This window comes from Scyliorhinus torazame, chromosome 10, assembly GCF_047496885.1.
Source record: "Scyliorhinus torazame isolate Kashiwa2021f chromosome 10, sScyTor2.1, whole genome shotgun sequence".
Lineage (NCBI taxonomy): Eukaryota > Metazoa > Chordata > Chondrichthyes > Carcharhiniformes > Scyliorhinidae > Scyliorhinus > Scyliorhinus torazame.
The window spans coordinates 142,037,465-142,051,757 of NC_092716.1; the positions used below are offsets into that span (position 1 = coordinate 142,037,465).

General features: G+C 56.7%; 1 protein-coding gene across 6 annotated transcripts in view; it reads right to left on the bottom strand.

Moving 5' to 3' along the window:
• Window positions 1-7,668: 7,668 nt before the first annotated feature.
• The window catches only part of tspan4a (tetraspanin 4a), a 294,538-nt gene continuing 287,913 nt past the window's right edge, over window positions 7,669-14,293 (bottom strand). For all 6 annotated transcript variants that reach the window (XM_072518788.1, XM_072518789.1, XM_072518787.1 and 3 more), the window contains one exon: window positions 7,669-9,246. In XM_072518788.1, coding sequence (XP_072374889.1) covers window positions 9,178-9,246 — 69 coding nt within the window. In that variant the 3' untranslated portion in view covers window positions 7,669-9,177. The remainder of the gene's footprint in view (window positions 9,247-14,293) is intronic.

Consider the following 14,293-nt stretch of genomic DNA (forward strand, 5'->3'; position numbering starts at 1 on the left):
AACTCAGCCAGCAACACTTCGTCAACTCAGCCAGCAACGCATCGCCAATTCAATGAGCAACACCTCACCAACTCAGCCACCAACGCATCACCGACTCAGCCAGCAACACATTCCCAACTCAGCCAGCAGCGCATCACCTACTCAGCCAGCAACACATCGCCATCCCAGCCTGCAAAGGATCGTCAACTCAGCCGGAGCCAACACAACCAGCAACGCATCGCCAACACAGCCAGAATCACATTGTCAACACAGCCAGCAACACATCGCCAACTCAGCCAGCAACACATTCCCAACTCAGCCAGCAACACATCACCTACTCAGCCAGCAACACTTCGCCATCCCAGCCTGCAACGGATCGTCAACTCAGCCAGGAACGCATCACCAACTCAGCCAGTGCCAACTCAGCCAGCAACGCATCGCCAACTCTGCCAGCAACACTTCACCATCTCAGCCAGAATCACATCGCCAACTCAGCCAGCAACGCATCACCAACTCAGCCAGCAACACATCAACAACTAAGCCAGCAACACATCAACAACTAAGCCACTAACGCATCGCCAACTCAGCCAGCTACGCATCGCCAACTCAGCCACCAATGCATCGCCAACTCAGCCACCAACGCATCGCCAACTCAGCCAGCAATGCATCACCAGCTCAGCCAGCAACGCATCACTGACTCAGCCAGCAACACATCACTGACTCAGCCAGCACAAACCTTGCCAGCAACACATCGCCAACACAGCCAGCAACGGATCGTCAACACAGCCAGCAACACATCGCCAACACAGCCAGCAACGGATCGTCAACTCAGCCAGCAACACATCGCCAGCTCAGCCAGAAACAATTCGCCAACTCAGCCACCAACGCACACCAACTCAGCCAGGAACGCATCACCAACTCAGCCAGCAACGCATCGCCAATTCAATGAGCAAAACCTCACCAACTCAGCCACTAGCGCATCGCCAACTCAGCCACCAACGCATCACCGACTCAGCCAGCAACACATTCCCAACTCAGCCAGCAGCGCATCACCTACTCAGCCAGCAACACATCGCCATCCCAGCCTGCAAAGGATCGTCAACTCAGCCGGAGCCAACACAGCCAGAATCACATCGTCAACTCAGCCATCGCCAACTCACCAGCAACGCATCGCCAACTCAGCCAGCACCAACTCAGCCAGCAACGCATCGCCAACTGAGCCACCAACGTATCGCCAACTCAGCCAGCAATGCATCACCAGCTCAGCCAGCAACGCATCACTGACTCAGCCAGCACAAACCTTGCCAGCAACACATCGCCAACACAGCCAGCAACGGATCGCCAGCTCAGCCAGAAACACTTCGCCAACTCAGCCACCAACGCACACCAACTCAGCCAGGAACGCAGCGTCAACTCAGCCAGCAACGCATCGCCAATTCAATGAGCAACACCTCACCAACTCAGCCACTAGCGCATTGCCAACTCAGCCAGCAACACATCACCGACTCAGCCAGCAACACATTCCCAACTCAGCCAGCAGCGCATCGCCAACTCAGCCAGCAACGCATCACCTACTCAGCCAGCAACACTTCGCCATCCCAGCCTGCAACGGATCGTCAACTCAGCCTGCAACACATTCCCAACTCAGCCAGCAACACATCGCCAACTCAGCCAGCAACACATCGCCAACTCAGCCAGCAACGCATCGCCAACTCAGCCAGCAACACATCGCCAACTCAGCCAGCAACACATCACCAACTCAGCCAGCAACGCATCACCAACTCAGCCAGCAACGCATCGCCAACTCAGCCAGCAACACATCGCCAACTCAGCCAGCAACACATTCCCAACTCAGCCAGCAACACATCACCTACTCAGCCAGCAACACTTCGCCATCCCAGCCTGCAACGGATCGTCAACTCAGCCAGGAACGCATCACCAAGTCCGCCAGCAACGCATCGCCAACTCAGCCAGTGCCAACTCAGCCAGCAACGCATCGCCAAGTCTGCCAGCAACACTTCGCCATCTCAGCCAGAATCACATCGCCAACTCAGCGAGCAACGCATCGCCAACTCTGCCAGCAACACTTCGCCAACTCAGCCAGAATCACATCACCAATACAGCAAGCAACGCATCGCCAACTCAGCCAGCTACGCATCGCCAACTCAGCCAGCGCCAACTCAGCCAGCAATGCATCGCCAACTCAGCCAGCTACGCATCGCCAACTCAGCCAGCGCCAACTCAGCCAGCAACGCATCACCAACTCAGCCAGCAACACATCAACAACTCAGCCACTAACGCATCGCCAACTCAGCTAGCTACGCATCGCCAACTCAGCCACCAACGCATCGCCAACTCAGCCACCAACGCATCGCCAACTCAGCCACCAACGCATCGCCAACTCAGCCACCAACGCATCGCCAACTCAGCCAGCAATGCATCACCAGCTCAGCCAGCAACGCATCACTGACTCAGCCAGCAACACATCACTGACTCAGCCAGCAACGCATCACTGACTCAGCCAGCGCAAACCTTGCCAGCAACACATCGCCAACACAGCCAGCAACACATCGCCAGCTCAGCCAGAAACACTTCGCCAACTCAGCCAGCAACGCATCGCCAACTCTGCCAGCAACACTTCGCCATCTCAGCCAGAATCACATCGCCAACTCAGCCAGCAACGCATCGCCAACTCTGCCAGCAACACTTCGCCAACTCAGCCAGAATCACATCACCAATACAGCAAGCAACGCATCGCCAACTCAGCCAGCTACGCATCGCCAACTCAGCCAGCTACGCATCGCCAACTCAGCCACCAACGCATCGCCAACTCAGCCACCAACGCATCGCCAACTCAGCCAGCAATGCATCACCAGCTCAGCCAGCAACGCATCACTGACTCAGCCAGCAACACATCACTGACTCAGCCAGCACAAACCTTGCCAGCAACACATCGCCAACACAGCCAGCAACGGATCGTCAACTCAGCCAGCAACGGATCGTCAACTCAGCCAGCAACACATCGCCAGCTCAGCCAGAAACACTTCGCCAACTCAGCCACCAACGCACACCAACTCAGCCAGGAACGCATCACCAACTCAGCCAGCAACGCATCGCCAATTCAATGAGCAAAACCTCACCAACTCAGCCACTAGCGCATCGCCAACTCAGCCAGCAGCGCATCACCTACTCAGCCAGCAACACTTCGCCATCCCAGCCTACAACGGATCGTCAACTCAGCCGGAGCCAACACAGCCAGCAACGCATCGCCAACACAGCCAGAATCACATCGTCAACTCAGCCAGCAACGCATCGCCAACTCAGCCAGCACCAACTCAGCCAGCAACGCATCGCCAACTCAGCCACCAACGCATCGCCAACTGAGCCACCAACGCATCACCAGCTCAGCCAGCAACGCATCACTGACTCAGCCAGCACAAACCTTGCCAGTAACACATCGCCAACACAGCCAGCAACGGATCGTCAACTCAGCCAGAAACACTTCGCCAACTCAGCCACCAACGCACACCAACTCAGCCAGGAACGCATCGTCAACTCAGCCAGCAACGCATCGCCAATTCAATGAGCAACACCTCACCAACTCAGCCACTAGCGCATCGCCAACTCAGCCACCAACGCATCACCGACTCAGCCAGCAACACATTCCCAACTCAGCCAGCAGCGCATCGCCTACTCAGCCAGCAATACATCGCCAACTCAGCCAGCAGTGCATCGCCAACTCAGCCAGCAACACTTCGCCATCCCATCCTGCAACGGATCGTCAACTCAGCCGGAGCCAACACAGCCAGCAACGCATCGCCAACACAGCCAGAATCACATCGTCAACTCAGCCAGCGCCAACATAGCCAGCAACGCATCGCCAACTCAGCCAGCGCCAACACAGCCAGCAACGCATCGCCAACACAGCCAGAATCACATCGCCAACTCAGCCCGCAACGCATCGCCAACTCAATGAGCAATGCATCGTCAACTCAGCCAGCAATGCATTGTCAACTCAGCCAGCAACATATCACCAATACAGGAAGCAATGCATCGCCAACTCAGCCAGCAACACATCGCCAACACAGCCAGAATCACATCGCCAACTCAGCCAGCAACGCATCGCCAACTCAGGCAGTGCCAACTCAGCCAGCAATGCATCACCAGCTTTGCCAGCAACGCATCACTGACTCAGCCAGCACAAACTTTGCCAGCAACACATTGCCAACTCAGCCACCAATGCATCGCCAACTCAGCCAGCAACGCATCGCTAACTTAGCGAGCAACATATCACCAACTCAGCCACTAACGCATCGCCAACACAACGAGCAACACATCACCAATTCAGCCAGCAACACACCGCCCCTCCCACACCGCCCCTCCCACACCGCCCCTCCCACACCGCCCCTCCCACACCTCCCCTCCCACACCGCCTCCCCCACACCGCCCCCCCCACACCTCCCCTCCCACACCGCCCCCCCACACCGCCCCCCCCACACCGCCCCTCCCACAACGCCTCCCCCACACCGCCTCCCCCACACCGCCCCTCCAACACCGCCCCCCCCCCACACCGCCTCCCCCACACCGCCCCTCCCTCACCGCCCCTCCCACACCGCCTCCCCCACACCGCCCCCACACCGCCTCCCCCACACCGCCCCTCCCACACCGCCCCTCCCACACCGCCCCTCCCACACCGCCCCTCCCACACCGCCCCTCCCACACCGCCCCTCCCACACCGCCTCCCCCACACCGCCTCCCCCACACCGCCCCTCCCACACCGCCCCTCCCACACCGCCTCCCCCACACCGCCCCTCCCACACCGCCCCTCCCTACACCGCCCCTTCCTACACCGCCCCTCCCACACCGCCCCTCCCACACCGCCCCTCCCACACCGCCCCTCCCACACCGCCCCTCCCACACCGCCCCTCCCACACCGCCCCTCCCACACCGCCCCTCCCACACCGCCCCTCCCACACCGCCCCTCCCACACCGCCCCTCCCACACCGCCCCTCTCTCACCGCCCCTCCCACGCCACCCCTCCCACTGCCCTTTTCACACCACCCCCATTACCGCCCGCCCTCACACCACCTTTTCACACCACCCCACCACGCGGGTGCACCCTTCACACTGCCTCTCATACCACGCCCTCTCGCCCGCCCCCTCACCCCACTCCATTTTCCCAACCCGGTCACCGCCCCTCATCCCACCCCCTCGCCCCACACCCCTGCCGCTGTCCATTGCCACGTCATAGCCAGTTGAGGGGTGGGTAGTATTTCAGAGCAGAATCATAGAAGTGAAGTACAGAAACAGCTTGTGTGAAATGGTATCTGCTTTAAAGACCATGTTGGAATAGAGATTCACAGACTACAATTCCAAGGGTACATAAAGGAAGGAGTGAGATCTGAGGAAATATGTCATCTTTGGATATGAGGCATGGTTTCCTGGGAGGAGGTTTTCGATTAGGGAAGAGCAACCTTTGTCTGGAAGAATATCCGTCCCAAAAACGTGACTCCGTACGGACCGAGAAATGTGAAGCAGGTGTCGGCCACTCACCCAGAGTCTGCTCCATGATCTGATTGGTGCCTCAAATCCACGTTCCCTCCTGACTCTGATACTATGTGACCTATCCCTAGTTAGTCAAGAATCGATCTAACCCTGGGGAAGAGAGTCCCATCGATTCACCACTCTGAGAAACAAACCCTGAGACTCAAACCTCTTAACTTTCATATAAGCCCAACCTGTCCAACCTCTCCTCATAAGGCAACCGCGACCCCCTCCCCATTCCCGATCTCAGGTACACAGTGAACCGTCCCAGGACTGCTTCTAATGTATTTATACCTTTTTTAAATAAGGAGAGAAAAACTGTACAGTCCCCTGGATATGGTCTCACCAATTGTTTAACCGTAGCAAAACGTGCTACATTCATTTTCCATTCCCCTTGCAGTAAACAGCACCATCCATTTGCCTCTGGTCAGGAAGAGAGACAAACTGATTTCTTCTTCCCACATGTCCACAAGCAGAAGGTGTTTGGAATTATTTTCAAAATCTGCGCTGACGTGTTTTCCCAAAGCCTCGATGTGTGCCTGCAGCAAGCCACACGTCTGCACAGAAATTAATATTCATTCATATGACGTCCAGAGTCCAAGTTCAGCTAAGACAGGAGTTGTAGGGTTCACGTTACAGGTGGTGTGGATTTTGCAGGTGAAGCTGGTACTCGCAGAGAGTGGGTCGGTTCGGCAAGTGATGGGAGGAAATCTTAAAACAGGGGGCGGGATTCTCCACTCCCGCGCCGAAGTGCCCACGCCGTCGTGAACGCCGTCGAGGTTCACGACGGCAGAAAACGGCCCCTATCCCGACTGATTCAGGGTCCGATAATGGGCTAGGAGCGGGGCCGCGTCATCTACACGCGCCAGGCCTTGTCGCCGCGTAAAGACGGCGCCGCATAACTGGCATCACCAGCGCATGCGTGTTTGCCGTCCTCGCCGAGTCCGCCCCGCAAGAAGATGGCGGACGGATCTTGCGGGGCTGCAGAAGGAAGGAGGTCCTCCTTCAAAGAGGACGGCCCGACGATCAGTGGGCACCGATCACGGGCTACCCCACATTTCAGGTACCCCCCCGGTGCAGGATCCCCCCCCCCCCCCGCAGGCTGCCCCCCCCCCCCCGCCAGCGTTCCTGCGCTGTTCCCGACAGCAGCGACCAGGTGTGGACGGCGCCGGGGGGAACCCGCTGTTTTGGGCTGGCCGCTCAGCCCATCCGGGCCTGAGAATAGCAGGGGTGCCGGAGAATCGCCATTTTGGTGTGTCTCGGGCGATTCTCCGGCCTGCGGCCCGCAGAACTCGACACGGGGCCGTTCCCGCCGCTTGGGAGAATCGCGGGAGGGCGTCGGACCGGCATCGCGGGACATTTTGGAGGCCCAGGCGATTCTCCCAACCGGCGCGGGAGTGGAGAATCGCGCCCAGGGTTTCTCAGTTCTCACACGGCATTCAGAGCTTTCAAAATGGTCACTCAAGTCATGTGACCTCTCCACTATGAATTCCAAAAGGGATGTTTATCCAGTGCCTGGAACTGGCTTTGATTTCAGGACAGATAATGTCCCAGTCATTAGGTATTGACAGAGTTATTGTCCAAATTGGAAGTCTGGTTTTGAGAAGCGTGTCTAGGCAGATGCACTGACTCGCTCGTATATCAGATGCAAATGACGTTCCTTTGAAATGGAACTGGACAATCCCAGGTACAAGTCTCCTAGTTACCAGATTGAAGAGGGTGTGTACAAGGGCCAACCCTGTGGTCATGGGACTTGTAACAACCACCGTTTCTGGGTCCGCACAACGTAAACCTTTTAAAATGGCAAAATAATAGTTCTGGATTTCTTTTCAGATCACATCGAAGTTTGCTTCAGAGGTGGTCTGTGATACCACGTCTTGTGAGATATTCCTTCTTCCCCAGCCACTATAGTTTTCTAATCATACTCTCAACAAGGCTGGAGCCCCATCACTGCCAGAGCCCATTAGCCTCCCACAATACCCTTTTTCAAGCTGTATTTGTGCCCGTCTACAGTGGCACTGCCTAACTTCCTCAAGGGTCACTCATTCAGTAGTAAAGTGAAGGCCACGTGTGTTGAGGGTGTGATGTAAAGACTTGCGCAAATGTTGCATCATAAACATAGAATTGTGAAGATTATTCTGGACATTTGCACAGTAAAGAGAACTTTATTTTGTACCAGTTTGATAGATATCGGACTAAAAGCAGAATTAACATTCACATGTAATAATGACAATTTACATGAAACTGGAGACACCATAAAATGATGGAATATAAATTTACAATAATGCATTTTATTGCAATTCTACACTACTGTAACAGATTGCGACAGTCATCATTTCCACTACCCCCTCCACTAACAGATTGCTAGTCGTCGGCCCCCCGATACTGTGACACAGTAATTTTTCCTCTCTCTCCCCACCCCCCCCACCCCCTCACCAATACACTAAGAGAACCAATGTCTCACCATCCTGTCACAGTAAGTGTTGAGCTTAATCATCGGATTCATCTCATGTCAGACACACATCACAGGAATGGCCTCAATTTGAACCGCCTTGTTGCTACTGTTTCTTACTGTATGTAACATCCCGTCAGCTCCCTTCTCTCTCCACAGATGCTGTCAGACCTGCTGAGATTTTCCAGTATTTTCTGTTTTTGTTTAACATCCTGGTTATGTCATCAGCATGATTTGTTGGCTGAATTGTTGTGTATTTTATTTTGGTTTGGAATTGATGGTGTTATTTCTGCGCACAACAGAAAGACAGGTTATTAACTAATTCTGCAGCCTGTTTTCTTGGTTGTTTGGTTCCATTCCATCTCAGCTCCTTGAACCGAATGGCCTCATGATGATGGCCAGGCAGCAATGGGAAACATCACAATTTGTTTCTTAAACTATTGAAATAACGTTGAGAGAATAAGATGTATAATTTACCTGCAGCTGTAATGTTTCTGTAGCTGTATGGCTGAATGTTACCCACCTTCATCGAGCCTTCCATGTTTATTGCTCATTGGTTGGGTCAACATCAATTGCAACATCTGGATTGAGATATTCTGAACGGTGGGTGAAGATGTTGAAGAAATCACTTGAGGAAGCACCAGGATAAATCAATGTACGGTTTGATAGGTTGACAGCACTGTCCAAGTTAAACTATCATGTAAATATTGGGTCAAATATGATCGTGCTGCCAAAGTTAAATTTTAAACCCTGAATGATCAATACCCCTGCCCATAATGGATGAGGTTTGGCTGGGATTTCCACCACTTGCTTCTCCAAAACAGAGAGAGGAAGAGTTGGTGTCACAATTCGATTCATTTGACTGATTTACAATTGCTTCTGGTCCATGGCCTCTGCCAATCCCAGTGAACTCCTGTCTAACACCCTGCATTTCTGAATGCAGCTATCATGCACATGATTTATTCCTGTGGTGGAGTGAATCCCATCTTCGTTCGAGCTCTGAACCATTACTCAATAACACACAAATCTTCAAGGTGAATTACTGTGACACCATTGCTTGCTGCCCACTCTTCCCGATAGTTTGAGTCGAAGATGATAATAACAATGACATCCATTGGTCAGGAGTCCTTGCAGATATCAGGTCAGGACACAGCACCAATTCCCGATCACTGGGAGAGAGCAGCAGGGCAAGGAATCAGTCACTAGGCATAGTAGGTGTCTGCTTTCACTGCATTACAGTACAATGTCAGGGCAAAGGTCAATCCCACAACCTGAGGAGAGAGAGAGAAAACAAACCAGCGATCACAAAATACTCTGAAGAATAGAGCACACAAAAGACAAAGGGTGCAATCTTCCCAAAAGGGAACAAAGTCCCCAGTGAGCGCGTTTAGCTGAATGAGTCCCGGCACTCAGTGTCGAGAAACACATGTTGAATAAGGGGCCTGAACAGGGAACATGTAGCCGAGGCCGCACATAGCCCCGTTTTTACAATGGTGATCTCTGCTCACTGGGCACTGCCAGGTTGGCACTGCCAAGGTGCCAAGCTGGCATTTTGTTGCATCCAGACGATCAGGACAGGGTTGCCCGGTTGCCAAGGCCCCCAAAACAATCCCTGACACCCCCCCCAGCACGAACGCAATATGGGAGGGTCCCGTCCCCCTCCCAACATCCACACCGGGCAACCCTGACCTGATCGTCTGCATGCAACAAAGTGCCAGCTTGGCACCGCCAACCTGGCACCCTGGCAGTGTCCCTGCCAGCTGGCAATACTAACTGGGCACCTTGGCAGTGCCAAGGTGCCCATCTGGCATTGTCAGGGTACCCAGGTGGCACCAGAAGTTCCAGGGCACCATGTCAAAAGGGCATTGTAGTCATCTAAAATGGCCACCTGCAAAGGACCATGGGAATTGTGGTCAACTTGGAGCATAGACAAGTACACAGCCTCTGTGTATTGTGCAAAGAAGCCAGACCTGACAGAAACTTGCACTTATTAAAGGTCAATCACCATTTCCGCAGGACAATAGAACTCAAATCAAGAAACGGCAACAGTAGCAGACTAACCGGCGCCACTTCCCCTTATTTGGAAAGGCACACGTGCCTGGATCAATGACAGCTAGGACCCGCCTAGCAATCGAGGTATCCGCCCCCTAATTGGTCAGGATCAATGAGGGTGATCGAAACCCTATCGATCCATTGGATCTGGAGTTAGGACCGCCCCAAAGGGTGCGAAAACCCAGGGGAATAAGAAGAACTGCAAACCGAGAGATCGGCCTCTTTTAGACCGGCCTCTGTGCGACCAATTGCAGCATAACAACCAGCCAAGTTCAAGGACCCGCGTTCGCTTCCTGAAGGACAAGCCCAGCCGAGACGAAACCTGCGACTTCCAACTGGCCCACATGGACGCCTTATCTCCCGCACAGAGCCGGTCACCCCGAACTTAAGTAAAGGTCATCTTAGTTATTAGGTATAGTTTAGTGCGTAGCTGCGTATATCATTGCAGATAGAGATAAGCCTTGTGTTTATTAATAAACTGTCTTTTGAACTAATATACTGGTCGTGTGGTCATTTGGTCAATATAAGCAGCAGCTTGTGGTTCACATAGAAATAAAGAAGTCAACAGCATGCATCTGGGGGCCTCCAGTCCCCTTGTCGGATTACCAATGCTCTAACCCGCCTCAGTGTTCCGTCAGAAGGGTGCGAGGGTGTGCCAGGTTGGGTTGGGGGTGTGTGGGGGGGGCGCAGGAAGCCGCTGGATATTGATTGGACGCCACCCCCCCCCCCACCCCACCCCAGACCCCGTCCCCACCAGCGCCACCCCACGGGTTCAATGGGACCGTGAGATGGAATGGCAAACATGCATGCAGGGATCACCCGGACAGTGGAAAGTGCTTTGAAGGGCAAAAGTCAGACATTGTCGAACAATGGGGTGCTCCAGGGCACATTGGGAAGTGGGTTGTCAATATCCTCCATCCCATGGACAAGACCCACTGATACTGCCAACCAAGGGCCAGCACCCTGGGTGAAGCAGGTAGGAAGCATAGCGGAGGTTGCAGGGGGTGTGGGTTGGGATGTTCAGGCTGCCACTGGCCCAGTCCCTTAGTCGGCGAACCAGGAGGCCCATGCCTTGTTCATCCCGGCCCTCCTCCACATCGGATGGGGCCTGGCATTCACCCTCCTCCTCCAGCATGTTGCCCCTCTGCTGCGCGATGTTGTGGACGACGCAGCAGGCCAACACGATGTGGAAGACCCTCCTGGGGCTATACTGGAGGGCCCCTCCAGAGCGGTCCAGGCACCGAAACAGCATTTCGGCGCAAAAAACGGCGCAAATCCGAATTGCGTCACGTCGGAAAAATGGGTCGAAAGTCTCCGGCCCGAAATGGGCTAGCAGCGACGTAACGGGATCCGCGCTTGCGCAGTGGTACACGCCGTGCAGCGTCATACGCGCCGCATGGCGTGACGGCTCATAAGGCCGCGCTGCTCCCCCCCACCCGACCGGAACACCCGACCGCAACATCCGACTGGATGGCTGGCCGTCGCTCAGCCCCGAGGTTCCAGTCACGGGATGTGGAGGCGCTCCTGGACGCGGTGGAGCGGTGGAGCAGAGGAGGGACGCCCTGTATCCCGGGCACGGCCGCAGAGTTGCCCCACGCCACAGCTGGCGTCTGTGGAGGGAAGTGGCAGAAGCCGTCACCGCTGCGGCCCTGACACCACGGACAGGCACCCAGTGCCACAAGAAGGTGAACAACCTCGTCAGAGCAGGCAGGGTGAGCCTCCCCCATATCCCCCTCCTCCCCCATATCCCCCTCCTCCCCAATATCCCCCCTCCCCCATATACCCCCCTCCCCATATCCCCCCCATATCCCCCGTATCCCCCCTCCCCATATCCCCCTCCCCCATATTCCCCCCTCCCCCATATCCCCCCCTCCCCCATATTCCCCCCTCCCCCATATCCCCCCCTCCCCCATATTCCCCCCTCCCCCATATTCCCCCTCCCCCATATTCCCCCTCCCCATATTCCCTCCTCCCCCATATTCCCCCCTCCCCCATATTCCCCCTCCCCCATATTCCCCCCTCCCCCATATTCCCCCCTCCCCCATATTCCCCCCTCCCCCATATCCCCCTCTCCCCCATATCCCCCTCCCCGTATCCCCCTCCCCCATATCCACTGTATCCCCCCTCCCCCATATCCCCCCTCCCCCATATCCCCCATATCCCCCCTCCCCCATATCCCCCCTCCCCCATATCCCCCCTCCCCCATATCCCCCCTCCCTCATATTCCCCCCTCCCCCATATCCCCCTCCCCGTATCCCCCCTCCCCCATATCCCCCCTCCCCCATATCCCCCTCCCCGTATCCCCCCTCCCCCATATCCCCCCTCCCCCATATCCCCCCCTCCCCCATATCCCCCCCTCCCCCATATCCCCCCTCCCCCATATCCCCCCCCATATCCCCCCTCCCCCATATCCCCCCCTCCCCCATATGCCCCCTCCCCCATATCCCCCCTCCCCCAATCTCCCCTCCCCTATATCCCCCTCCCCCATATCACCTGATCACTGCCTGATGTCTAACCATGCATGCTTCATTGTGTATCACAGGACCAAACGTCCAGGCACCCATCCCCGCAGACGCAGACCGCCCGCAGGATGCCCCTCGCACACCACGGGAGACGGAGAGACCCGCACCCTCCAGCATGCGACGCCCGCAGGATGCCCCTCGGAGGCCACAGGAGACGGAGAGACCTGGAGCAACAGGGAGCAACAGGGAGACGACACTCCCGTCACGTGCGGGAGCGACCACCCAGCGACGAGGGGGGCAGCCACAGACCCCCCTCACATCCGAGCCAGGACACCCCTACCCAGGACACCACTACCCGGGACACCACTACCCGGGACACCACTACCCGGGATACCACTACCCGGGACAGCACTATCCGGGACAGCACTGCCCGGGACACCCCTACCCGGGACAGCACTACCCAGGAAGACAAAATACCAGACGGTGACTCAGAGTGGATGGGTGGAGACAAACCCCCACCCCAAAGTGCCATGGACTCAGAGTGGGACGAAGAGCACGACACAACGCCACTGCTGTCACCAACACCCTCCACCATCGCAGAAACACTCACCTCGGTTGGGCACTTTAGTGATGAGGCGTCTGGTACATTCACTCGTGCGCACAACACAGCCGTCACGGTACAGCAGGTGGAGGTAGGAGCAGCAGAGGGGCCGGGCGGTCGGAGGGCAGCCCAGCCCAAGCGAACATCTGCCGCCCAGATGGATCCCGGGTTCCTGGAGTTACCACACCCACACATAGATCCGGTGCAACCACCGACCCGGAGACGAGCGAAGAGGGTGCCGGGCGGCTTGCGGCGGCTGCAGTCGCAGGTGGAGGAGTCCACTCGCGTCCAGGAGCTGGGAGTGGTGCCGGTCATGCGTGCCACCCAAGCTGACACCGCACGGGTGGCGTCCGCGGTGGAGGCAATGGGTGCGACGGTGTCAGACAAGGGGAACGGTTTGCGAGGCCTGGGGCTTTCCGTGCAGGCGGCGTCTGTGGCCCAGGAAATGGCTGCCCTCTCACAGGAGGCCATGAGCCAGTGCCAGCACCAGATGGCAGAGGCGCTCAACGCCATAGCCCAGTCTCTGCAGGCCACGGCCCAGTCTCAGCAGGCCATGGCCCAGTCTCAGCAGGCCATGGCCCAGTCTCAGCAGGCCATCACTGAGGGCATCGGCGCCAGTGGCCATGTGCGAGCCGGCGTCGCACTGTCACAGACAGGGTTTGCCAACCCCCTGGGCTCCATGGCTGCAAACCTGCAGACCCCTGTCGATACCAGCATGGGCCTCCAGGACTGGCAGCGCCAGATGTCGGGGGGGCGTCGGATGGCCAGTCCATTCGCATCCCCCACCCATGTAGAGGCCTGGGGGCCATCGGGCACCCCGAGGGAGGAGGAGGTGGTGTGGTCCGTCCCGGCTCCCCCTGTAGGGGAGGTCCCGGTACACCGCGACACCTCGGACTCCCCCCCCCCCCCCCTTCCGTCCCAGGTGCATCGGGTGGGCAACGGGCAGGACAGGCTGGCAGCTTGCCATCCCAGTCGCCCGGGCCGCAGCCTGGCCCATCTAGGCCAGGACGCCCCAGGAAACGGCCGCCAAAGGGATCCAGTGTCAGAGGGCAGGAATCACAGGAGTCCACCTCCAGTTCTGCTGTACCGTCTGGGGAACCACGTAGACGTAGTCAAAGGGCCCGTAAGGCCAAACAATTAGACACTGAGTAAGTTGGCACGGGTGCAGGGCACAGATAAGTTTTAGGGGCTAGGGCACGTGCA